The 26,192-nt window shown below is 54.0% G+C and overlaps 1 protein-coding gene across 1 annotated transcript in view; it reads left to right on the top strand.

Moving 5' to 3' along the window:
* Positions 1-25,067, top strand: part of A1CF (APOBEC1 complementation factor) — a 93,160-nt gene extending 68,093 nt beyond the window's left edge. The window contains exons 10-13 of the mRNA XM_076054864.1: positions 3,742-3,998; positions 10,284-10,420; positions 12,174-12,382; positions 20,884-25,067. Of these exons, the coding sequence (XP_075910979.1) occupies positions 3,742-3,998; positions 10,284-10,420; positions 12,174-12,382; positions 20,884-21,140 (860 nt within the window). The 3' untranslated portion in view covers positions 21,141-25,067. The remainder of the gene's footprint in view (positions 1-3,741; positions 3,999-10,283; positions 10,421-12,173; positions 12,383-20,883) is intronic.
* Positions 25,068-26,192: the final 1,125 nt, after the last annotated feature.

Here is a 26,192-nt window from a genome sequence, read left to right as displayed (position 1 = left end):
CCGAAGACGAACATCCGTGGAGGGATGCAGGCAAAGCCGATGAGTCAGATGCCTTCTTTGACCTGCTGTCACAGGTGCTGGCTAAAGTGGCCCCTCGGGATAGAGTCATCTTGTTGGGTGACTTCAATGCCCGAGTTGGTCATGATGCTGGCACCTGGTCTGGAGTGATTGGAGGGCATGGGCCAGATCAGCTCAATAACACCGTTAGGAGGCTGCTAGATTTTTGTGCAGCCCATGGGCTGGTAATTACCAACACGTTCCAGCATCGGCGCATCCACACAACATCATGGATGCATGCGGGGTCCAAGCAAGAACATATGTGGGACTACATAGTGACGGACCAGTGGATGGGAGCCTATGTCCTTGACACCAGGACCTACTGTGGAGCTGATCTGCCCTCTGACCATCGACTAGTCATCTGTAAGATGCGCCTGCCATTCTTCCACTCCGGTGGTGGGTGTACACCCAGGACCCAATTGCAACATAAAGTGGCCTGGTCTCAGTAAGCTGGTGAAAGTTGCAAGCGAGAATTTCATCATCGCTTGCGGCTGGGGTTGGCATCGTCCCCCCCTCCTCCTGATGTCGAGGGTAAATGGGCAAAGTTTAGGACTGTGACTCATGCAGCTGCAATGGCTGCTTTGGGTACGTGGTCCAGACCTCCCAGAGAACCTGGCTGACAGAGGAGGTGTTCAGGATAGTTGAGGAAAAACGACAGGCCCACTGTCATCGGCTACAGAATCCCCCGTCAGAGAATGAGGAGGCTTACCGCAGCCTTCGCTCGGAGGTTCGGAGAGCCGTGAGGCGCTGCAAGGATGGGTGGTGGTCGCGGGTTGCTGAGGAGATAAAGTCTGCCTCAGTGGCCCGCGATCAAAATCTCTATTTAACTCCATGAAAAAAGTAACCTGCAACGCCACACCTATTACCATCATTAGGGGAAAAAATGGTGTTCCAAACTCCGACCCCCAGGAACAGGTTTGCAGATTTGCTGAGCATTTATGTGAGGTCCTGGGGAAGGGGAAACCCCTCAGCCAGGAAAACATCGTGGCACAAAGTGGGGATGACCTTGCTGAGGCTGCGGTGCCTCAAATATTGGAAGAAGTCACCCCCGGTGAATAGCTGGCTGAGGTGCCATCTGTTGAGGAAGTACTGAATGCGATCCGGAGTCTGATACCAGGAAAGGCACCGGGCAGAGATGATCTCCCAAGCGAAATGCTGAGGGAGGGTGGCGTTCATGCACAGACTGCCCTACATGACATCATAACAACAGTCTGGACCACTGGACAGGTTTCGCAGGATTAAAAGGATGCCCTGGTGGTCCTCCTCTTTAACAAGGGGGACCGCACAGACTGTAACAACTACAGGGGCATCTCACTCCTCAGTGTGCCGGGAAAGGTCCTGCAAGGATTATTCAACATCGCCTTGCCAGGCACGCTGAGGAGAGGCTTGCGGAGCCCCAATGCGGTTTCAGGAAATGGCGGTCCTGCACAGATGCCATGTTTTCTGTCCGTCTGCTACAGCAGAGGTTTAGGGAATTACAACAAGACCTACATCTCTGCTTTATTGACCTGGTCAAGGCCTACGATACCATCCGTAAGCCTGGGCTCTGGGTTCTTCTTCGTGCTTTTGGAGTCCCTGACCATCTGCTCACGATCATTAAGGACCTTCATGATGGTGAGCGGACCCGGGGAAAACTACATGGCCGGGAGTCAGAGCCATTCCCTGTACACCTTTGGGTGCGACAGGGATGTCCTCTGACTCCCACATTATTTAAAATCTATTTTTACCACGTAGTTCGTGAAGCCTTCAATAGCTGTACTGGGTGAATCTGCATTTGGTACAGATATAATGGGAGGCTGATCGATGCCCGGTTGCGGTCAAGGGATGGCTCCCTATTGCTCAACCACATTATGTATGCCGATGATTTGGTAATAGCTGCTCATTCAGAGGAGGAGTTGGAGACGCTGCTGTTGAGACTGGAGCATGGTACCAAGAGATGGGGCCTTACCATCAGCCCCACCAAAACTAAGCACCTGCCTGGGTATTTTGTACCATCGGACACTCCACCCCACAAGACCCAATCCGTGATGGGGCAGTTGTGGAGAAAGTCGAGAGTTTTCCATACCTGGGCAGTGTGCTTTTAACCAGCTCCAGTTTAACAGCAGAGGTCTCACTCTGAATCAGTCAAGCGGCAATATTTTTTCATCGGTTGCGTAACGCTGTGTGGAAGTTACCTGGTCTGTCACTCCGCACTAAGCTTCAGGTCTTCTCGGCCACGGTCATTCTCTCCCTTCTCTACGCTTGCGAAACGTGGACCCCCCTAATGGAACATCTTCGCCGGTTAGAAACAGTTATGATGGCCTGCCTACGATCCATCCTGGGTTCAACCAGACTGGATTGTGTGAGGAGCTCACAAATCCTTGAAACATCTGGGCAAGGTCCCATCGGTGAGCTCGTCCGGCGGGCAAGGCTGCGATGGCTGGGTCATGTAGCCCGCATGCCCAGCCACCGTATTCTGAAACAGCTTTTGTTCGGCCGGATCGAGGGGGCTAATCGGGCGCGGCACGCGCTAGAGAAGAGATGGAGTGATGTGGTACAGGAGGACGTGGAGCTGAGTGGACTTGCCGATGACTGGTACCAGCGGTGTCCAAATCGGCCTCTGTGGAGGAGGCTCGTGAAAGACGCTACTGGGCAGTTGGAGGCAGTCGCCCTCCAAAAACTACAGAGGGCGGAAGAGCAACGCTCACAACAACGAGCGGAGCGCCGGGTGGCTAAAGCCCAGCAAGGTCGCACAGTAGGGTGCACAGGTGGTGCACCAACCAGTCATCTCAGTCATCTCAGTCAGTCGACCCGTTGCACCTGGGACTGCCCCGTGACCTCCTGCCAGCGGGCATTCGACACTTCACGTGGCCTCAAGGTGCACATGGCCTGGCACAAGCGATGTGGTGACGTCACCGCCACATAGGGGCGAATGGCGGTTGTTGTTGTTGTGCGAGTGAGTGAGTGGGTGAGTGGGTGAGTGAGTGGGTGGGTGAGTGCGTGAGTGAGTGGGTAAGTGGGTGAGTGAGTGGGTGAGTGTGTGAGTGGGTGGGTGAGTGAGTGTGTGAGTGAGTGGGTGAGTGGGTGAGCGAGTGTGTGAGTGAGTGTGTGTGAATGAGTGATGGGACCTTGCCCAGAGAGAGTAGTGGGAGCGATAGTGTAGCGGTTAGCGCGCTGCGTTATGAACCTGGCGACCCGGGTTCGATTCCCGCTCACGGCCAACACCAGTGACGATTATCTGAACCGGTCCCGGGCCTCCCCTAGGTCGACTCAGCCTCAAATGAGTACCTGGTGCGGTGTGTAAACATTGCCACTAGGGAGACAAAGGCGGTCGGGCGTGGTGCTGGCCACCCACCCCCTCGTGTACCGTTCCGGCCTTCATAGGTGCTCGCTAACAGCACTTGCCCCTACAGTCTGTTAAGGCTATATGGGGGATCTTTTGTGTGAGAGAGTGAGTGAATGAGTGGGGTGGGTGAGTGGGTGTGTGAGTGAGTGAATCAGTGAGTGAATCAGTGAGTGAATGAGTGAGTGTGTGAGTGAGTGTGTGAGTGAGTGTGTGAGTGAGTGGGTGAGTGTGTGGGTGAGTGAGAGGGTGAGTGAGTGTGTGAGTGAAAAAGTGAATGAGTGAGTGAATCAATGAGTGAATGAGCTAATGAGTGGTTGGGTGAGTGACTGAGTTTCCCATCACCCGATCCTCCCATCCAGGAGCTGCTGGCTGTCGGGGTCTCGCCGGAGGCCGTGGGGGCTACTCCCAGGTCCAGGGGTCTGGAACGGGAGGCACGGGGAGAGCCTCTCAGGGAGGTGGAGGGGGTGGAGGAGGGGGTGGAGGGGGTGGTGCTGGGAGGGGGTCACGTGGGGGTCGCGTGGAGCCACGCGTCTTTGACCTCCTGCCCGGCATGGAGCTGACCCCAACGAATCCTGCGTCAGTGCGGGTGCAAGGGGCGGCTCGGAGTCCCACGCAGGTGGCGTGTGTGTGTCTGTGTGTGTGAGTGTGTCTGTGTGTGTCTGTGTGTGTGTCTGTGTGTGTGTCTGTGTTGTGGGGAGCGGTAGTGTAGCGGTTAGCGCGCTGCGCTATGAACCCGGCGACACGGGGTCGATTCCCGCTCACGGCCAACACCAGTGACGATTATTTGAACCGTTCCCGGGCCTTCCCTAGGTCGACTCAGCCTCAAATGAGTACCTGGTGCGGTGTGTAGTAAACAGCGCCACTAGGGAGACAAAGGCGGTCGGGCGTGGTGCTGGCCACCCACCCCCTCGTGTACCGTTCAGGCCTTCATAGTTGCTCGCTAACAGCACTTTCCCCTACAGTCTCTTAAGGCTATACGGGGGATCTTTATCTTTGTGTGTCTGTGTGTGTCTCTGTGTGTGTGTGCCTTGCTACATTAAATTACCACCAAACCACAACTGAAATATATAACTAATAAGCTTCTGCCGGAGGCCCCGGGGGACAGGCATCTATGACGCCTCCTAGCCAAACCCCATTTGGCGGAGCGAGGAGATTTAATCCTTACCCTCTGGGCTCCTCCAGACACAACGAAAAGCCACTACGGATGGCCACGTGGAATGTTCGAACGCTCACTGCGGAGGAGAGGCTGCCACTCCTCTGTGGGGAGCTAGACCATTACCGCCTGGATCTCCGCGGCATTCAGGAGGTCCGGTGGACCGGCTCTGGCTCCTGCTACCATGAGGGGTGGACAGTCCTCTACTCGGGGCAGGAGACTGCCAAACAACAGAGTGTTGCTCTTCTTCTGAGCAAAAGAATGCCGGTGAGGTGTGGGAAGATGTAAGCCCCAGGCAAGTTTGGGCTCGCCTTTCCATCAACCGGAAGTGAAGAGTGGTGGTCGTGGTTACTTATACCCCCGCAGAAGACGAACATCAATGGAGGGATGCAAGCAAGGCCGATGAGTCAGATGCTTTCTATGACCTGCTGTCAAAGGTGCTGGCTAAAGTGGCCCCTCGGGATAGAGTAATCTTGTTGGGTGACTTCAATGCCCGAGTGGGTCTTGATGCTGGCACCTGGTCTGGAGTAATTGGAGGGTATGGGCCAGATTAGCTCAATAACAACGGTAGGAGGCTGCTAGATTTTTGTGCAGTCCATGGGCTTGTAATTACCAACGCGCTGGTCCGGCATCGGCGCATCCACACTACATCATGGATGCATGCCGGGTCCAAGCAAGAACATTTGCTGGACTACATAGTGACGGACCAGCGGATGCGAGCCCATGTCCTTGACACCAGGGCCTACCGTGGAGCTGATCTGCTGTCTGACCATCGACCAGTCATCTGTAAGATGCGCCTGTCATTCTTCCACTCCAGTGGTGGGTGTACACCCAGGACCCCATTCCAACCAAAGGTTGCCTGGTCTCCGTTAGCTGATGAAAGTTGCAAGCAAGAATTTAATCATCGCTTGCGGATGGGGTTTATATCGCCCTGACTCCTCCTGATGCCGAGTGTAAATGGGCAAGGTTTAGGACTGCGACTCATGCAGCTGCAATGGCTGCTTTGGGTACGCGGTCCAGACCTTCCCAGAGACCCTGGCTGACAGAGGAGGTTTTCAAGATGGTTGAGAAAACGCGACAGGCCCACTGTCATTGGCTACAGAATCCCACGTCAGAGAATGAGGAGGCTTACCGCAGCCTTCGCTTGGAGGTTCGGTGAGGCGTGAGGCGTTGCAAGGATGGGTGGTGGTCGCGGGTTGCTGAGTAGATGGAGTCTGCCTTAGTGGCCCACGATCACAAATCCCTATTTAACTCCATCAATAAAGTAACCTGCAGCGCCACACCTCTTACCATCATTAGGGGAAAAAACGGTGATCCCATCTCCAACCCCCAGAAACAGGTTTGCAGATTTGCTGAGTATTTCTGTGAGGTCCTGGGGGGGGGGGGGGGGGGGGAAATCCCTAAGCCAGGAAAACATCGTGGCACAAAGTGGGGATGACCCTGCTGAGGCTGCAGTGCCTCAAATATTGGAAGAAGATGGCACCCCCTGTGAGTGGCTGGCTGAGGTGCCATCTGTTGAGGAAGTACTGAAGGTGATCTGGAGTCTGAGAGCATGAAAGGCACCGGGCAGAGATGATCTCCCAAGCGAAATGCTGAGGGAGGGTGGCGTTTGTGCACAGACTGCCCTACATGACATCATAACAACAGTCTAGACCACTGGACGGGTTCCGCAGGATTGGAAGGATGCCCTGGTGGGGACCACACAGACTGTAACAACTACATGGGCATCTCACTCAGTGTGCCGGGAAAGGTCCTGGCAAGGATTATTCAACATCGCCTTGCTAGGCACTCTGAGGAGAGGCTTGCGGAGCCCCAATGTGGTTTCAGGAAAGGGCGGTCCTGCACAGATGCCATAATTACTGTCCATCTGCTAAAGCAGAGGTGTAGGGAATTCCAACAAGACCTACATCTCTGCTTTATTGACCTGGTCAAAGCCTATGATACCATCAGTAGGCCTGGGCTCTGGGTTGTTCTTCGTGCTTTCAGAGTCCCTGACCCTCTGCTCACGCTCATTAAGGACCTTCATGATGGGAGTCAGAGCCATTCCATGTACACCTTGGGGTGCGACAGGGATGTCCTCTGGCTCCCACATTATTTAACATCTATTTTGGCCATGTAGTTCGTGAAGTCTTCAATAGCTGTACCGGAAGAATTTCCATTTGGTACAGATATAATGGAAGGCTCATCGATGCCCGGGTGCGGTCAAGGAAAGGCTCCCTATTGCTCAACCACGTTATTTATGCCGATGATCTGGTAATTGTTGCTCACTCAGAGGAGGAGTTGGAGATGTTGCTGCCGAAACTGGAGCGTGCCACTAAGAGGTGGGGCCTTACCATCAGCCCCACAAAACTCAGCACCTGCCTGGGTATTTTGTACCATTGGACACTCCACCTCCACAACTCCTAATCAGTAATGGGGCAGTTGTGGAGAGATTGGAAAGTTTCCCATACCTGGGCAGTGTGCTCATGACCGGCTCCGGTTTAACATCAGAGGTCTCACTCCGAATCACTCAAGCGGCAATATATTTTCATCGGTTGCATAACGCTGTGTGGAAGCTACCTGGTCTGTTGCTCCGCACGAAGCTTCAGGTCTTCTCGGCCACGGTCATTCCCTCCCATCTCTATGCTTGCGAAACGTGGACCCCCCTAATCGAGCATCTTCGCCGTTTAGAAACTTTTAGACTGACCTGCCTACGATCCATCCTGGGTTTAAACAGGCTGGATTGTGTGAGGAGCTCACAAATCCTTGAAAGATCTGGGCAAAGTCCCATTCGTTGAGCTCCTCCAGCAGGCAAGGCTGCGTTGGCTGAGTCATGTAGCCCGAATGCCCAGCCACCGCATGCCTAAACAGCGTTTTTTCGGCCGGATCGAGGGGGCTAAATGGGCGTGGCACGGGCTAGAGAAGAGATGGAGTGATGTGGTACAGGAAGACGTGGAACTGAGTGGACTTGCCAATGACTAGTACCAGCGGTGTCAAGATCGGCCTCTGTGGAGAAGGCTCATGAAGGACGCTACTTGGCATTTGGAGGCAGTCGCCCTCCAGCAACAACAAAGGACGGAGGAGCGACGCTCACAACAACGAAGCGCCAGGTGGCTAAAGCACAGCAAGTTGGCACAGTATGGGGCACAGGTGGTGCATCAGCCAGTCATATTGGTCATCTCAGTCAGTCGACCCGTGGCACCTGGGTCTGCCCCGTGACCTCCTGCCGTCGGGCGTTTGACACTTCACGTGGCCTCAAGGTGCACATAGCCTAGCACACGCGTCGTGGTGACGTCACCGCCACTTAGTGGCGAATGGCGGTTGTTGTTGTTGTGTGGGTTTCTGTGTGTCTATATGTGGTGTGTGTGCGTGTAGTGTGTGTAGTGTGTCTGTGTGTGGTATTTGTGTCTGTGTCTCTGTGTGAGCCTCTGTATCTCTGTGTGTCTCTGTCTCCTTGTGTGAGTCTCTGTGTGTGTCTCTGTGTCTCAGCTACTAGAGGAGCTATGCCAGACTAACAGCTGGGGACAGCCGATCTTTCAGCTGCACTCTGCCGTGTCTCTGCGCGTCTCTGTGAGAGTCTCTGTTTGTGTCTCTGTGTGTCTCTGTGTGTGTCTCCGTGTGTCTCTCTGTGTGTGTCTCTGTGTCTCTGTGTGAGTCTCTGTGTGAGTTTCTACGTGTCTGTGTTTCTCTGTTTCTCTCTGTGTGAGTCTCTGTGTGTCTCTCCGTGTGTCTCCGTGTGTCTCTCTGTGTGTCTCTCTGTGTGTCTCTGTATGTCTCCGTGTGTCTCTCTGTGTGTCTCTGTGTCTCTCTGTGTGAGTCTCCCTGTGAGTCTCTGCGTCTAAGTGTGAGTCACTGTGTTTCTCTGTGTCTCTGTGTCTCTCTGTGTGAGTCTCTGTGTCTCTCTGTGTGAGTCTCTGTGTGTCTCTGTCGTGTTTCTATGTGTTTCTATGTCTCTGTGTGAGTCTCTGTGTCTCTGTGTGTCTCTGTGTGTCTCCGTGTGTCTCTCTGTGTCTCTCTGTGTCTCCGTGTGTCTCTCTGTGTGTCTCTGTGTCTCTCTGTCTCTGTGTGAGTCACTGTGAGTCTCTACGTGTCTCTGTGTCTCTCTGTGTGAGTCTCTGTGTGTCTCTGTCGTGTCTCTATCGTGTCTGTGTTTCTGTGTCTCTGTGTGAGTCTCTGTGTGAGTCTCTACGTGTCTCTGTGTCTCTCTGTGTGTCTCTGTGTATCTTTGTGTGAGTCTCTGTGTGTCTCTGTCGTGTCTCTCATGTGTTTCTGTGTCTCTGTGTGAGTCTCTGTGTCTCTGTGTGAGTCTCTGTGTCTCTCTGTGTGGTTCTCTCTGTGTCTCTCTGTGTCCCTGTGTGAGTGTCTCTGTGTCTCTGTGTCTATCTGTTTCTGTCTCTGTGTGAGTCTCTGTGTCTCTGTGTGAGTCTCTGTGTGTCTCCGTGTGTCCCTCTGTGTGTCTCTCTGTGTCTCTCTGTGTGTCTCTCTGTGTGTCTCTCTGTGTCTGTGTGTCTCTGTGTGAGTGTCTCTGTGTCTCTGTGTCTCTATCTGTTTCTGTGTCTCTGTGTGAGTCTCTGTGTCTCTGTGTGGGTCTCTGTGTGTCTCTGTGTGTCTCTCTGTGTGTCTCTCTGTGTCTCTGTGTGTGTCTCTCTGTGTCTCTGTGTGTGTCTCTCTGTGTGAGTCTCTGTGTGTGTCTCTATCGTGTCTCTGTGTGTCTCTGTGTGTCTCTTTGTGTGTCTCTGTGTGTGCCTCTGTGTGTGTCTCTATCGTGTCTCTGTGTCTCTCTGTGTCTCTGTGTGAGTGTCTCTGTGTCTCTGTGTGTCTCTATCTGTTTCTGTGTCTCTGTGTGAGTCTCTGTGTCTCTGTGTGAGTCTCTGTGTCTCCGTGTGTCTCTCTGTGTGTCTCTCTGTGTCTTTGTGTGTGTCTCTCTGTCTCTCTGTGTGTCTCTCTGTGTCTGTGTCTCTCTGTGTCTCTGTGTGTGTCTCTCTGTGAGTCTCTGTGTGTGTCTCTATCGTGTCTTTGTGTGTCTCTGTGTGTCTCTGTGTGTCTCTATCGTGTCTCTATGTCTCTCTGTGTCTCTGTGTGTCTCTGTGTGAGTGTCTCTGTGTCTCTGTGTGTCTCTATCTGTTCTGTGTCTCTGTGTGAGTCTCTGTGTCTCTGTGTGAGTCTCTGTGTCTCCGTGTGTCTGTGTCTTTGTGTGTGTCTCTGTGTCTCTCTCTGTGTCTCTCTGTGTCTCTGTGTGTCTCTCTGTGTCTCTGTGTGTCTCTGTGTGTCTCTCTGTGTGAATCTCTGTGTGTGTCTCTATCGTGTCTCTGTGTGTCTCTGTGTGTCTCTGTGTGTCTCTCTGTGTGAGTCTCTGTGTGTCTCTATCGTGTCTCTGTGTGTCTTCGTGTCTCCGTGTGTATCTGTGTGAGTCTGTGTGTCTCTGTGTGTGTATCTGTGAGTATGTGTGTATCTCTGTGTGTGTGTCTCTCTGTGTCTCTGTGTGAGTCTCTACGTGTCTCTGTGTTTCTCTGTGTCTCTGTCTCTCTGTGTGAGTCTCTGTATCTCTTTGTGTGAGTCTCTGTGTCTCTGTCGTGTCTCTATCGTGTCTCTGTGTGTTTCTGTGTCCCTGTGTGAGTCTCTCTGTGTCTCTGTGTGAGTCTCTGTGTCTCTGTGTGTGTCTCCGTGTATCTCTCCGTGAGTCTCTCTGTGTCTCTGTGTCTCTCTGTGTGAGTCTCTGTGTCTCTCTGTGTGAGTCCCTGTGTGTCTATGTGTGTCTCTGTGTCTCAGCTACTAGAGGAGCTCTGCCAGACTAACAGCTGGGGACAGCCGATCTACCAGCTGCACTCTGCTGTGTCTCCAGACCAGCGACAACTTTTCCTCTACAAAGTCGCTATCCCAGCACTCGCAAGCCAGCTGGCACACACGTGAGGAGACGCAACCAGTCACTCCCCCAGTCACTCAGTTAGTCACTCAGCGAGTTACTCAGCTAGTCACTTCCCCAGTCACTCAGCCAGTCGCTCAGCTAGTCACTCAGCCAGTCACTTCCCCAGTCACTCAGCCAGTCACTCAGCTAGTCACTCAGCCAGTCACTCCCCCAGTCACTCAGCTATTCACTCAGTGAGTTACTCAGCTAGCCACTCCCCCATTCACTCAGCTAGTTACTCAGCCAGTCAATCAGCTAGTCACTACTCAGCTAGTTACTCAGCTAGTCACTCCCCCAATCACTCAGCCAGTCACTGAGCTATTCACTCAGCGAATTACTCAGCCAGTCACTCCCTCACTCACTCAGTCAGCCACTCCCCCAGTCACTCAGCCAGCCACTCCCCCAGTCACTCAGTCACTCCCCCAGTCACTCAGCCAGTCACTCAGCTAGTCACTCAGCCAGTCACTCAGCCAGTCACTTAGCCAGTCACTCAGCGAGTCACTCAGCTAGTCACTCAGCTAGTCACTCAGCCAGTCACTCAGCCAGTCACTCCCCCAGTCACTCAGCTTGTCACTCAGCCAGTCACTCAGCTAGTCACTCAGCTAGTTACTCATCCAGTCTCTCAGCCGGTCACTCAGCTAGTCACTCCCCCAGTCACTCAGCTAGTCACTCAGCCAGTCACTCAGCTAGTCACTCAGCTAGTTACTCAGCCAGTCACTGAGCCAGTCACTCAGCGAGTCACTCAGCTAGTCACTCAGCCAGTCACTCAGCTAGTCACTCAGCCAATCACTCAGCCAGTCACTCCCCCAGTCACTCAGCCAGTCACTCAGCCAGTCACTCAGCTAGTTACTCAGCTAGTCACTCCCCCAATCACTCAGCCAGTCACTGAGCTATTCACTCAGCGAATTACTCAGCCAGTCACTCCCTCACTCACTCAGTCAGCCACTCCCCCAGTCACTCAGCCAGCCACTCCCCCAGTCACTCAGTCACTCCCCCAGTCACTCAGCCAGTCACTCAGCTAGTCACTCAGCCAGTTACTCAGCCAGTCACTTAGCCAGTCACTCAGCGAGTCACTCAGCTAGTCACTCAGCTAGTCACTCAGCCAGTCACTCAGCCAGTCACTCAGCCAGTCACTCCCCCAGTCACTCAGCTAGTCACTCAGCCAGTCACTCAGCTAGTCACTCAGCTAGTTACTCAGCCAGTCACTGAGCCAGTCACTCAGCGAGTCACTCAGCTAGTCACTCAACCAGTCACTCAGCTAGTCACTCAGCCAATTCAGCTAGTCACTCAACCAGTCACTCAGCTAGTCACTCAGCCAATCACTCAGCCAGTCACTCCCCCAGTCACTCAGCCAGTCACTCAGCCAGTCACTCAGCCAGTCACTCAGCTAGTTACTCAGCCAGTCACTGAGCCAGTCACTCAGCGAGTCACTCAGCTAGTCACTCAGCCAGTCACTCAGCTAGTCACTCCCCCAGTCACTCCCCCAGTCATTCAGCCAGTCACTCAGCCAGTCACTCAGCTAGTTACTCAGCCAGTCACTCAGCCAGTCACTGAGCCAGTCACTCAGCTAGTCACTCCCCCAGTCACTCAGCCAGTCACTCAGCCAGTCACTCAGCTAGTTACTCAGCCAGTTACTACCCCCCCCACCCCCCCACGATTCCCCCAACACCACCACCACTAGGCACCCGTTCCAGCCCAGCATCTCTGTCCCCATCTCCCCCATCTCTCCCCATCTCCCCCCCCCACACCACCAGGCACCCGTTCCAGCCCAGCAAGTTGTGTGTCTCTGTGGAGGAGGCAAAGCTGCTGGCGGCAGACCACGTGGTGCAGACGCTGTGCATGCCGGGAGGGAGCGGGGGCCACGCCCCTCCGGGGGAGGCCGACCACGTGGTGCAGGCGCTGTGCATGCCGGGAGGCAGCGGTGGTCATGCTCCCCCCGGGGAGGCCCCGGGAAGCTTCGCGGGTATGTGAGGTCGGTACGCACAGAGGTACACACACAGACAGATACACACACACATAGATACATACACACAGATACATACACGTACACATAGATACATACACATACACACACATACATATACATACACACACATAGATACATAATACTTACACATACATAGACACATATACACATAGACATACACACACATAGATACATACACATACATACACACAGACAGAGGTACACACACAGACAGATACACACACATAGATACATAGATACATACACATACATACATACACAACAACAACCGCCATTCGCCACTAAATGGCGGTGACGTCACCACGACGCTTGTGCCAGGCTATGTGCACCCTGAGGCCACGTGAAGTGTCGAACGCCCGCTGGCAGGAGGTCACGGGGCAGACCCAGGTGCCACGGGTCGACTGACTGAGAGGACTGGCTGATGCACCACCTGTGCCCCCTACTGTGCCAACCTGCTGTGCTTTAGCCACCCGGCGCTCCGCTCGTTGTTCTGAGCGTCGCTCCTCCGCCCTCCGTTGTTGTTGGAGGGTGACTACCTCCAACTGCCCAGTAGCATCCTTCACGAGCCTCCTCCACAGAGGCCGATCTTGACACCGCTGGTACCAGTCATCGGCAAGTCCACTCAGCTCCACGTCCTCCTGTACCACATCACTCCATCTCTTCTCTAGCCCGTGCCGCGCCTGCTTAGCCCCCTCAATCGGCCGAACAAAAGCTGTTTCGGCATGCGGTGGCTGGGCATGCGGGCTACATGACCCAGCCATCGCAGCCTTGCCTGCCGGAGGAGCTCACCGATGGGACCCTGCCCAGATCTTTCAAGGATTTGTGAGCTCCTCACACAATCCAGTCTGGTTAAACCCAGGATGGATCGTAGGCAGGCCAGCCTAAATGTTTCTAACCGGCGAAGATGTTCCATTAGGGGGGTCCACGTTTCGCAAGCGTAGAGAAGGGAGGGAATGACCGTGGCCGAGAAGACCTGAAGCTTAGTGCAGAGCGACAGACCAGGTAGCTTCCACACAGGGTTACGCAACCGATGAAAAGATATTGCCGCTCGACTGATTCGGAGTGAGACCTCTGCTGTTAAACTGGAGCCAGTCATAAGCACACTGCCCAGGTATGGGAAACTCTCCACTCTCTCCACAACTGCCCCATCACCGATTGGGAGTTGTGGGGGTGGAGTGTCCGATGGTACAAAATACCCAGGCAGGTGCTTAGTTTTGGTGGGGCTGATGGTAAGGCCCCACCTCTTAGTGGCACGCTCCAGTCTCAGCAGCAGCGTCTCCAACTCCTCCTCTGAATGAGTGGCTATTACCAAATCATCGGCATACATAACGTGGTTGAGCAATAGGGAGCCATCCCTTGACCGCACCCGGGCATCGATTAGCCTCCCATTATATCTGTACCATATGGAGATTCCCCCGGTACAGCTATTGAAGGCTTCACGAACTACGTGGTCAAAATAGATGTTAAATAATGTGGGAGCCAGAGGACATCCCTGTCGCACCCCAAGGTGTACAGGGAATGGCTCTCACTCCCGGCCACGTAGTTTTACCCGGGCCCGCTCACCATCATGAAGGTCCTTAATGATCGTGAGCAGAGGATCAGGTACTCCAAAAGCACGACGAACGACCCAGAGCCCAGGCCTACTGATGGTATCATAGGCCTTGACCAGGTCAATAAAGCAGAGATGTAGGTCTTGTTGGAATTCCCTACACCTCTGCTGTAGCAGACGGACAGAAAATATGGCATCTGTGCAGGACCGCCCTTTCCTGAAACCGCATTGGGGCTCCGCAAGCCTCTCCTCAGCGTGCCTGGCAAGGCGATGTTGAATAATCCTTGCCAGGACCTTTCCCGGCACACTGAGGAGTGAGATGCCCCTGTAGTTGTTACAGTCTGTGCGGTCCCCCTTCTTAAAAAGGGGGACCACCAGGGCATCCTTCCAATCCTGCGGAACCCGTCCAGTGGTCCAGACCGTATACACACACATAGATACACGCACATAGATACATAGATACATACACATAGATACACACACATAGATACATACACATGGATACATACACATATATACACAGACATAGATACATAGATACATAATACATACAAACACAGACAGATACAACAACAACAACCGCCATTCGCCACTAAGTGGCGGTGACGTCACCACGACGCTTGTGCCAGGCCATGTGCACCCTGAGGCCACGTGAAGTGTCGAACGCCCGCTGGCAGGAGGTCACGGGGCAGACCCAGGTGCCATGGGTCGACTGACTGAGATGACTGGCTGATGCACCACCTGTGCCCCCTACTGTGCCAACCTGCTGTGCTTTAGCCACCCGGCGCTCCGCTCGTTGTTGTGAGCGTCGCTCCTCCGCCCTCCGTTGTTGTTGGAGGGCGACTACCTCCAACTGCCCAGTAGCAGCGCCGTTCACGAGCCTCCTCCACAGAGGCCGATCTTGACACCGCTGGTACCAGTCATCAGCAAGTCCACTCAACTCCACGTCCTCCTGTACCATATCACTCCATCTCTTCTCTAGCCCGTGCCGCGCCCATTTAACCCCCTCGATCCGGCCGAACAAAAGCTGTTTTGGCATGTGGTGGCTGGGCATGCGGGCTACATGACCCAGCCAACGCAGCCTTGCCTGCCGGAGGAGCTCATCGATGGGACCTTGCCCAGATCTTTCAAGGATTTGTGAGCTCCTCACACAATCCAGTCTGGTTAAACCCAGGATGGATTGTAGGCAGGCCAGCCTAAATGTTTCTAACCGGCGAAGATGTTCCATTAGGGGGGTCCACGTTTCGCAAGCGTAGAGAAGGTAGGGAATGACCGTGGCCGAGAAGACCTGAAGCTTAGTGCGGAGCGACAGACCAGGTAGCTTCCACACATCGTTATGCAACCAATGAAAAGATATTGCCGCTCGACTGATTCGGAGTGAGACCTCTGCTGTTAAACTGGAGCCGGTCATAAGCACACTGCCGAGGTATGGGAAACTCTCCACTCTCTCCACAACTGCCCCATCACCGATTAGGAGTTGTGGGGGTGGAGTGTCCGATCGTACAAAATACCCAGCAGGTGCTTAGTTTTGGTGGGGCTGATGGTAAGGCCCCACCTCTTAGTGGCATGCTCCAGTCTCAGCAGCAGCGTCTCCAACTCCTCCTCTGAATGAGTGGCTATTACCAAATCATCGGCATACATAACGTGGTTGAGCAATAGGGAGCCATCCCTTGACTGCACCCGGGCATCGATCAGCCTCCCATTATATCTGTACCAAATGGAGTTTCCCCCGGTACAGCTATTGAAGGCTTCACGAACTACGTGGTCAAAATAGATGTTAAATAATGTGGGAGCCAGTGGACATCCCTGTCGCACCCCAAGGTGTACAGGGAATGGCTCTGACTCCCGGAAACGTAGTTTTACCCGGGCTCGCTCACAATCATGAAGGTCCTTAATAATCGTGAGCAGAGGGTCAGGTACTCCAGAAGCACGAAGAACAACCCAGAGCCCAGGACTACTGATGGTATCATAGGCCTTGACCAGGTCAATAAAGCAGAGATGTAGGTCTTGTTGGAATTCCCTACAACTCTGCTGTAGCAGACCGACAGAAAATATGGCATCTGTGCAGGACCGCCCTTTCCTGAAACCGCATTGGGGCTCACTTCAGCGTGCCTGGCAAGGCGCTGTTGAATAATCCTTGCCAGGACCTTTCCCGGCACACTGAGGAGTGAGATGACCCTGTAGTTGTTACAGTCTGTGCGGTCCCCCTTCTTAAAGAGGGGGACCACCAGGGCATCCTTCCAATCCTGCAGAACCCGTCCAGTGCTCCAGACTGTTGTTATGATGTCATATAGGGCAGTCTGTACATGAACACACACATATACCCATACATATACCCACACAGACAGATACGTACACACACAGACACAGATACATACACACAGACACAGATACATACATACACACAGACACACACACAGACACACACACAGACAAACACACATACACAAACACACACGTAGATAGATACACACACACATACATACACGTAGATAGATACATACATACACACACAGACAGATACACACACAGATACACACACAGACACAGATACACACACAGACACAGATACACACACAGACACAAATACACACACAGACACAGATACATACACATACACACACAGACACAGATACACACAAATATACATACATGTAGATAGACACATACATACACAGGTACATACACACAGACACACATGCAGATACACACACACAGACACAGATACACACACAGACACACACATACACAGACACACACGTAGATAGATACAACAACAACCGCCATTCGCCACTAAATGGCGGTAACGTCACCACGACGCTTGTGCCAGGCTATGTGCACCCTGAGGCCACGTGAAGTGTCGAACGCCCGCTGGCAGGAGGTCACGGGGCAGACCCAGGTGCCAATGGTCGATTGACTCAGATGACTGGCTGATGCACCACCTTTGCCCCCTACTGTGCCAACCTGCTGTGCTTTAGCCACCCGGCGCTCCGCTCGTTGTTCTGAGCGTCGCTCCTCCGCCCTCCGTTGTTGTTGGAGGGCGACTACCTCCAACTGCGCAGTAGCGTCCTTCACGAGCCTCCTCCACAGAGGCCGATCTTGACACCGCTGGTACCAGTCATCGGCAAGTCCACTCAGCTCCATGTCCTCCTGTACCACATCACTCCATCTCTTCTCTAGCCCGTGCCGCGCCCGCTTAGCCCCCTCAATCCGGCCGAACAAAAGCTGTTTCGGCATGCGGTGGCTGGGCATGATGGCTACATGACCCAGCCAACGCAGCCTTGCCTGCCGGAGGACCTCACCGATGGGACCTTGCCCAGATCTTTCAAGGATTTGTGAGCTCCTCACACAATCCAGCCTGCAGGTTAAACCCAGGATCGATCGTAGGCAGGCTAGCCTAAATGTTTCTAACCGGCGAAGATGTTCCATTAGGGGGGTCCACGTTTCGCAAGCGTAGAGAAGGGAGGGAATGACCGTGGCCGAGAAGACCTGAAGCTTAGTGCGGAGTGACAGACCAGGTAGCTTCCACGCAGCGTTACGCAACCGATGAAAAGATATTGCCGCTCGAATGATTCGGAGTGCCAGGACCTTTCCCGGCACACTGAGGAGTGAGATGCCCCTGTAGTTGTTACAGTCTGTGCGGTCCCCCTTCTTAAAAAGGGGGACCACCAGGGCATCCTTACAATCCTGCGGAACCCGTCCAGTGGTCCAGACCGTTGTTATGATGTCATATAGGGCAGTCTGTGCACAAACGCCACCCTCCCTCAGCATTTCGCTTGGGAGATCATCTCTGCCCGCTGCCTTTCCTGGTCTCAGACTCCGGATTGCCTTCAGTACTTCCTCAACAGATGGGACCTCAGCCAGCCACTCACAGGGGGTGACTTCTTCCAATATTTGAGGCACCGCAACCTCAGCAGGGTCATCCTCACTTTGTGCCAAGATGTTTTCCTGGCTGAGGGATTTTCCCTCCCCCAGGACCTCACAGAAATGCTCAGCAAATCTGCAAAGCTGTTCCTGGGGGTCGGAGATTGGATCACCATTTTTTCCCCTAATAATGGTAATAGGCGTGGCGCTGCAGGTTACTTTTTTGATGGAGTTAAATAGAGATTTGTGATCACGGGCCACTGAGGCAGACTCCATCTCCTCAGCAACCCGCGACCACCACCCATCCTTGCAGCGCCTCACGGCTCTCCGAACCTCAGAGCAAAGGCTGCGGTAAGCCTCCTCATTCTCTGTCGTGGGATTCTGTAGCCGATGACAGTGGGCCTGTCGCTTTTTCTCAACCATCCTGAACACCTCCTCTGTCAGCCAGGGTCTCTGGGGAGGTCTGGACCGCGTACCCAAAGCAGCCATTGCAGCTGCATGAGTCACAGTCCTAAACCTCGCCCATTTACCCTCGACATCAGGAGGAGTCGGGGACGATGCCAATCCCAGCCGCAAGCGATGATGGAATTCTCGCTTGCAACTTTCATCAGATAACTGAGACCAGGCCACTTTAGGTTGGAATTGGGTCCTGGGTGTACACCCACCTCCGGAGTGGAAGAATGGCAGGCACATCTTACAGATGACTAGTCGATGGTCAGAGGGCAGATCAGCTCCACGGTAGGTCCTGGTGTCAAGGACATGGGCTCTCATCCGCTGGTCCGTCACTATGTAGTCCAGCAGATGTTCTTGCTTGGACCCGGCATGCATCCATGATGTTGTGTGGATGCGCCGATGCCGGAACAGCGTGTTGGTAATTACCAGCCCATGGGCTGCACAAAAATCTAGCAGCCTCCTACCGTTGTTATTGAGCTGATCTGGCCCATGCCCTCCAATCACTCCAGACCAGGTGCCAGTATCATTACCAACTCGGGCATTAAAGTCACCCAACATGATGACTCTATCCCGAGGGGCCACTTTTGCCAGCACCTGTGACAGGAGATCATAGAAGGCATCTTACTCATCGGCTTTGCCTGCATCCCTCCACGGATGTTCATCTTCGGTGGGGGCATAAGTAACCATGACCACCATTCCTCGCCTCCGGTTGATGGGAAGGCGAGCCCAAAGTAGCCTGGGGCTTACAGCTTCCCACACCTCACCGCCACGCTCCCACGCCCCCTTCATTCTTTTGTTCAAAAGAAGAGCCACACCCTGTTGTTTGGCAGTCTGCTGCCCCGAGTAGAGGACTGTCCACCCCTCATGGTTGCAGGAGCCAGAGCCGGTCCACCAGACCTCCTAAACGCCACATAGATCCAGGCGGTACCGGTCCAGCTCCCGACAGAGGAGTGGCAGCCTCTCCTCCGCAGTGAGCGTTCGAACATTCCACGTGGCCACCCATAATGGCTGTTCGTTGTTTCTGGAGGAGCCCCGAGTGTATATATTCAATCTCCTGTCTCCGCCAATTGGGGTTTGGCCAGGAGACGTCATAGACGCCTGGCCCCCCGGGTCCTCCGGCACAAGCTTATTAGTTACATATTTCAGTTTAACTCGTGGTTTAGTGGTAATTAATTGAAGGTGGAGGGGTTACCAGCCCCTCGCACCCGTCCAGAGCCCCCGTTTAGCCCCTGTGGTGGACACATATGCCATGAGGGGAGGAGCCAATCAAAATTGGACCTCCCCCCACAGATCTGTCCACGACAGAGTTGCCCGTCCGGCACCGCGAGGAGGTAGGGGGTTGTTTTGCCGGACCGTGTGTGTAGATAGATACACACACACATACACACACCTAGAAAGATGCATACATACACACACACAGACACAGATACACACACAGACACAGATACACAGACACAGATACATACACATTCACACACACAGACACAGATACGTACACACACACAGACACAGATACACACAAATAGAGATACATGTAGATAGACACATACATACACAGATACATACACACAGATACACACGCAGATACACACACACACACAGACACAGATACACACACAGACACACACGTAGTAGATACAAATGAGACACTAATAGAAGGAGGAGGCGCCTACGTTGAAGCGACACGCCCTTTCTGGAACCTACCAGAAGGTTCTGGGCTACACCACACGTGTCCCCTGCCTGGCTCCGCCCTCGGCCACGTGCCCTTCTGGAACCTACCAGAAGATTCTGCGCTACACCACACGTGTTCCCTGCCTGGCTCCGCCCTCGGCCACGCCCCCTTCTGGAACCGACCAGAAGGTTCTGGGCTCCACCCCACGTGTCCCCTGCCTGGCTCCGCCCTCGGCCACGCCCCCTTCTGGACCCACTCCATGACATTGAATGCCCTGCGAACAGAGAGGGCCACTTACACCCAAAATTACTCTCTTTGTCAGTAACCAGTGCTACACAACCCTAGTGACCCACTCCATGAGATTGCACACACAGAGGTACACACACCAGCTCACCCACCCACTCACACACACACTCACTCACACACTCACTGACCCACTCAATCACCCACTCAATCACCCACCCACTCACCCACCCACTCACCCACTCAATCACCCACCCACTCAAGCACTCACTCACCCACTCAATCACACCCACTCACTTACCCACTCACTCATTCACCCACTCACTCACACACTCACCCACTCATCCACTCACTCACTGACCTACTCACTCATCCACTCATTCACTCAATCACCCACTCACCCACTCACTCACCCACTCACCCACTCACTCACCCACTCACTCACCCACTCACTCACTCACCCACTCACTCACCCACTCACTCACTCACCCATTCACCCACTGACCCACTCACTCACGCACTCACTCACGCACTCACTCACCCACTCACTAACCCACTCACTCACCCACTCACTCAACCACTCACTCAATCACCCATTCACACACTCACACACTCACCCACTCACTCACCCACTCAATCACCAACTCCACGTGTCTAACTCAGCCCCCCCCCCCCCCCACCTGTTTCCTCCTCCAGGCGACCCGCTGAGCACTCCACCCACCACCACCCCCACCACCACCCCCACCACCACCCCCACCACCACCACACCCACCAGCACCACCCCCACCACCGCCACCACCCCCACCACCACCCCCACCACACCCACCACCACGACCCCCACCACCACCACCACACACCCACCACCACCCCACCATCACCCCCACCACCACCACCCCCACACACCCACACACCCACTCAACCACTCACACACAACAACCGCCATTCGCCACTAATTGGCAGTAATGCTTGTGCCAGGCTAGGTGCACGTTGAGGCTATCATGTGAAGTGTCGAACGCCCGCTGGCAGGAGGTCACAGGGCAGACCCTGCAGGTGCCATGGGTCGACTGAGTGGCCGATGCACCACCTGTGCCCCCTACTGTGCCAACTTGCTGTGCTTTAGCCACCCGGCGCTCCGCTCATTGTTGTGAGCATCACTCCTCCGACCTCCGTTGTTGTTGGAGGGCGACTGCCTCCAACTGCCCAGTAGCAGCGTCCTTCACGAGCCTCCTCCACAGAGTCCGATTGTGACCCCGCTGGTACCAGTCATCGGCAAGTCAACTCAGCTCCACATCCTCCTGTACCACATCACTCCATCTCTTCTCTCGCCCCCTCTATCCGGCCAAACAAAAGCTGTTTAGGCATGCGGTGGCTGGGCATGCGGGCTACATGACCCAGCCAACGCAGCCTTGCCTGCCGGAGGACCTCACCGATGGGACCTTGCCCAGATCTTTCAAGGATTTGTGAGCTCCTCACACAATCCAGCCTGCAGGTTAAACCCAGGATGGATCGTAGGCAGGCTAGCCTAAATGTTTCTAACCGGCAAAGATGTTTCATTAGGGGGGTCCACGTTTCGCAAGCGAAGAGGAGAGAGGGAATGACTTTGGCCAAGAAGACCTGAAGTTCCGTGCGGAGCAACAGACCAGGTAGCTTCCACACAGCGTTACGCAACCGATGAAAAGATATTGCCGCTCGACTGATTCGGAGTGAGACTTCTGCTGTCAAACCTGAGCTGGTCATGAGCACACTGCCCAGGTATGGGAAACTCTCCACTCTCTCATCAACTACCCCATCACCAATTGGGAGTTGTGGGGGTGGAGTGTCCAATGGGACAAAATACCCAGGCAGTTTTGGTGGGGCTGATGATAAGGCTCCTCACCTCTTAGTGGCACACTCCAGGTTCAGCAGCAGCGCCTCCAACTCCTCCTTTAAGTGAGCATCAATCACCAGATCATCGGCATACATAATGTGGTTGACCAATAGGGAGCCATCCCTTGACTACACCCGGGCATCGATCAGCCTCCCATTATATCTGTACCAGATGGAAATTCCTCCGGTACAGCCACCGAAAGCTTCACAAACTACGTGGTCGAAAAAAAATATATTAAATAATGTGGGAGCCAGAGGACACCCCAAGATGTACAGGGAATGACTATGACTCCTGGCCACGTAGTTTTACCCAGGCCCGCTCACCATCATGAAGGTCCTTATTGATCGTGAGCAGAGGGTTTGGGACTCCGAAAGCACGAATAATAACGCAGAGCTCAGGCCTACTCATGGTATCATAGGCCTTGACCAAGTCAATAAAGCAGAGATGTAGGTCTTGTTGGAATTCCCTACAACTCTGCTGTAGCAGACCGACAGAAAATATGGCATCTGTGCAGGACCGCCCTTTCCTGAAACCGCATTGGGGCTCACTTCAGCGTGCCTGGCAAGGCGCTGTTGAATAATCCTTGCCAGGACCTTTCCCGGCACACTGAGGAGTGAGATGCCCTTTAGTTGTTACAGTCTGTGCGGTCCCCATTCATAAAGAGGAGGACCACCAGGACATCCTTCCAATCCTGCAGAACCCATCCAGTGGTCCAGACTGTTGATATGATGTCATGTAGGGCAGTCTGTGCACAAACGCCACCCTCCCTCGGCATTTCGCTTGGGAGATCATCTCTGTCCGGTGCCTTTCCTGGTCTTAGACTCTGGATCGCCTTTAGTACTTCCTCAACAGGTGGCACCTCAGCCAGCCACTCACAGGGGGTGACTTACTCCAATATTTGAGACACCGCAGCCTCAGCAGGGTCATCCCCTCTTTGTCCCACAATGCTTTTCCCTCCCCCAGGACTTCACTGTTTCCCCCAATGTTGGTAATTGGTGTGGTGCTGCAGGTTACTTTTTTTATGGAGTTAAATAGTGATTAGTGATCCTGGGCCATTGAGGCAGATTCCATTTCCTCAGCAACCCGCGACCACCACCCATCCTTGCAGCGCCTCACGGCTCTCCGAACCTCCGAACGAAGGATATGGTAAGCCTCCTCATTCTATGACGTGGGATGCTGTAAACGATGAGAGTGGGCCTGTCGCTTTTTTCAGTCAGCCTGAAAAACCTCCTTTGTCAGCCAGGGTCTCTGGCGAGGTCTGGACCACGTACCCAAGCAGCCATTGCAGCTGCATGAGTCACAGTCCTAAACCTCGCCCATTTACCCTCGACATCTGGAGGAGTGGGGGACGATGCCAACCCCAGCCGCATGCGATGATTAAATTCTCGCTTGCAACTTTCATCAGCTAGCTGATACCAGGCCACCTTGGGTTTGAATGGAGTCCTGGGTCTACACCCACCACCAGCGTGGAAGAATGGCAGGCGCATCTTACAGATGGTCAGAGGGCAGATCAGCTCCACGGTAGGTTCTGGTGTCAAGGACATGGGCTCGCATCCGCTGGTCCGTCACTACGTAGTCCAGCAGATGTTCTTGCTTGAACCCGGCATGCATCCATGATGTTGTTTGGATGCGCCGATGCCGGAACAGCATGTTGGTAATTACAAGCCCATGGGCTGCACAAAAATCTAGCAGCCTCCTACCGTTGTTATTGAGCTGATCTGGCCCATGCCCTCCAATCACTCCAGACCAGGTGCCAGCATCATGACCAACTCGGGCATTGAAGTCGCCAAACAGGATGACTCTATCTCGAGGGGCCACTGTAGCTAGCACCTGTAACAGGACGTCATATGACTCATCGGCCTTGCCTGCATACATCCACGGATGTTCGTCTTCGGTGGGGGCATAATTAACCACGACCACCACTCCTTGCCTCCGGTTGATGGGAAGGTGAGCCAAAAGTAGCCTGGGGCTTGCAGCTTCCCACAACTCAACGCTACGCTCCCACGCACCCTTCATTCTATTGTTTAAAAGAAGAGCCACACCCTGTTGTTTGGCAGTCTGCTGCCCCGAGTAGAGGACTGTCCACTCCTCATGTTGGCAGGAGCCAGAGCCGGTCCATCGGACTTCCTGAATGCCACAGAGATCCAGGCAGTACCAGTCCAGCTCCCGACAGAGGAGTGGCAGCCTCTCCTCCGCAGTGAGCGTTCGAACATTCCACGTGGCCACACGTAGTGGCTTTTCGTTGTTTCTGGAGGAGCCCCGAGGGTAGAGATTCAATCTCCTGGCTCCGCCAATTGGGGTTTTGCCAGGAGACGTCATAGACGCCTGTCCCCTGGGACCTCCGGCACAGGCTTATTAAGCAGATATTTTAGACGTGGTTTAGTGGTAATTAATTGAAGGTAGAGGGGTTACCAGCCCCTCGCACCCGTCCAGAGCCCTCATTTGGCCACTGTGGTGGCTACAAACGCCATGAGGGGTAAGGCCATCTCAGTTGGCCCTCTCCCACGGCACTGCTCACCACAGCGTTGCCGTCCGGCACCACGAGGAGATAAGGGGTTGTTTTTGCCGGACCACAAACACACACATGCACACACATAGATACAAAAACACACACATACCCACACACATCACCCACACACCCCACACACCCCACCCACCCTACCCACCCTACCCACCACGTACCTCACCCCCTCCCCCACCACCCCCTCGCTCCCTCACCCCCCCTTATTCTGCCCTCCTCACCACCCCTTGCCCCCCTTCACCCCCCTAACCCCCCTCACCCCCACCCCCCCCCCACCCTCCCCCCCACACGAGGGATGAGAATTTTTTTATCGAATTCTTCAACCGACAAAATTTGTGAACTTGAGTCTCAAAATGGCCACTCGCACGACGCCGCCGCCACCCGCAGCCCAAGGTGACCACGTGGTGCTGCTCGTGATGTCACCAGGCGTCATTTTATTTGGGTGGGGGGGCGATCCCAATGACGCCATCCCTCCCCCCCCTCCCCCCTCAGTGTGACGTCACAATCTGGGATTGTTCGCACGACGATGTGGTGACAACTTACGGTGCCACGTTCTGCTGCGGATTATGACCTCACCAGGCGCCATTTAATTGTTTGGGGGTTGGGGGTCTAGACGACCCCAATGACGTCATCCCTCACCCCCCCCCCCAGTGTGACGTCACAATCTCGGACTGTTCGGTAACAACTCATGGTGCCACGTGCTGCTGCTGCTGATTGTGACGTCACCGGACGCCATTTCTTTGGGGTGGGTGGGCTATGTCAGTGACGTCATCATCTCACCCCACCCCACCCCCTTTGTGACGTCACAACCTCGGATCGTTCGGTGCGTGCTGTGGAATCGCCGATCCGAGAGTTTGGTTGCGTCGTCATTATGCTGTGAAAGATGTCGTCGTCGTCGTTGATGTTATTATGTTGACCAGTTTCAAAAGACAAGCGCCATGTAACATTACAGTTACATTGTTATTAAAGTCAGTGCCATGTAACATTACAGTTACATTGTTATTAAACACAGTGCCACATTACACTACAGGGTGTTTGAAAAAGGATGGACCCGATTTGAAATCGCGAAATCTCTGCAACCACGAACAGCCCAGGAATGAGACTCTTACCACTTGAAAGGGCCGGGCATAGAGTTTCAAATGATGACCGCTCGATGCCTCTCCCAGCGCACAAACAGCGCCTAGCCTCAGTCATTCGCAAGACGGTGACCCCAGCAACACAAGGGGGCGCTTTGCGTTCTGCAGCTCGGCAAGACTGAATCCGTAGTGGCGGTGGGGCGTGCGTTTCAACGGCGTCTTGGCATTGATCCGCCAATGTCGAAGAGCACGGTGGCACAAGAGACCGTGGTGTTTTTGTGCCACCATTAGCGACTAATCTGGATGACCTCAAAAACAGAATCACGGCAGCGGTGACTTCAGCGGAAGGAGACACTTTGAGAGGCGTTTGGGACGAATTCAACGATCGTCTCGATGTTGTCCGTACAGCAAGTGGAGGGCAGATAGAGCATTTATAAACTGGTTAAGTAAAACTTGACAACTCATTAAAACGTTTGTAACTTTTTGTGTAATTGTAACATGTTGCCATCGTGAAATATACCGCTTTGAAATTGGATCCATC

Source organism: Petromyzon marinus, chromosome 68 (assembly GCF_048934315.1).
Source record: "Petromyzon marinus isolate PM22_M1 ecotype Great Lakes invasive population chromosome 68, UKy_Petmar_22M1.pri1.0, whole genome shotgun sequence".
NCBI classification, from domain to species: Eukaryota; Metazoa; Chordata; class Hyperoartia; order Petromyzontiformes; family Petromyzontidae; genus Petromyzon; species Petromyzon marinus.
Note: the sequence above shows the minus strand (reverse complement) of the source record. Positions and strands in the feature narration are given on the sequence as shown.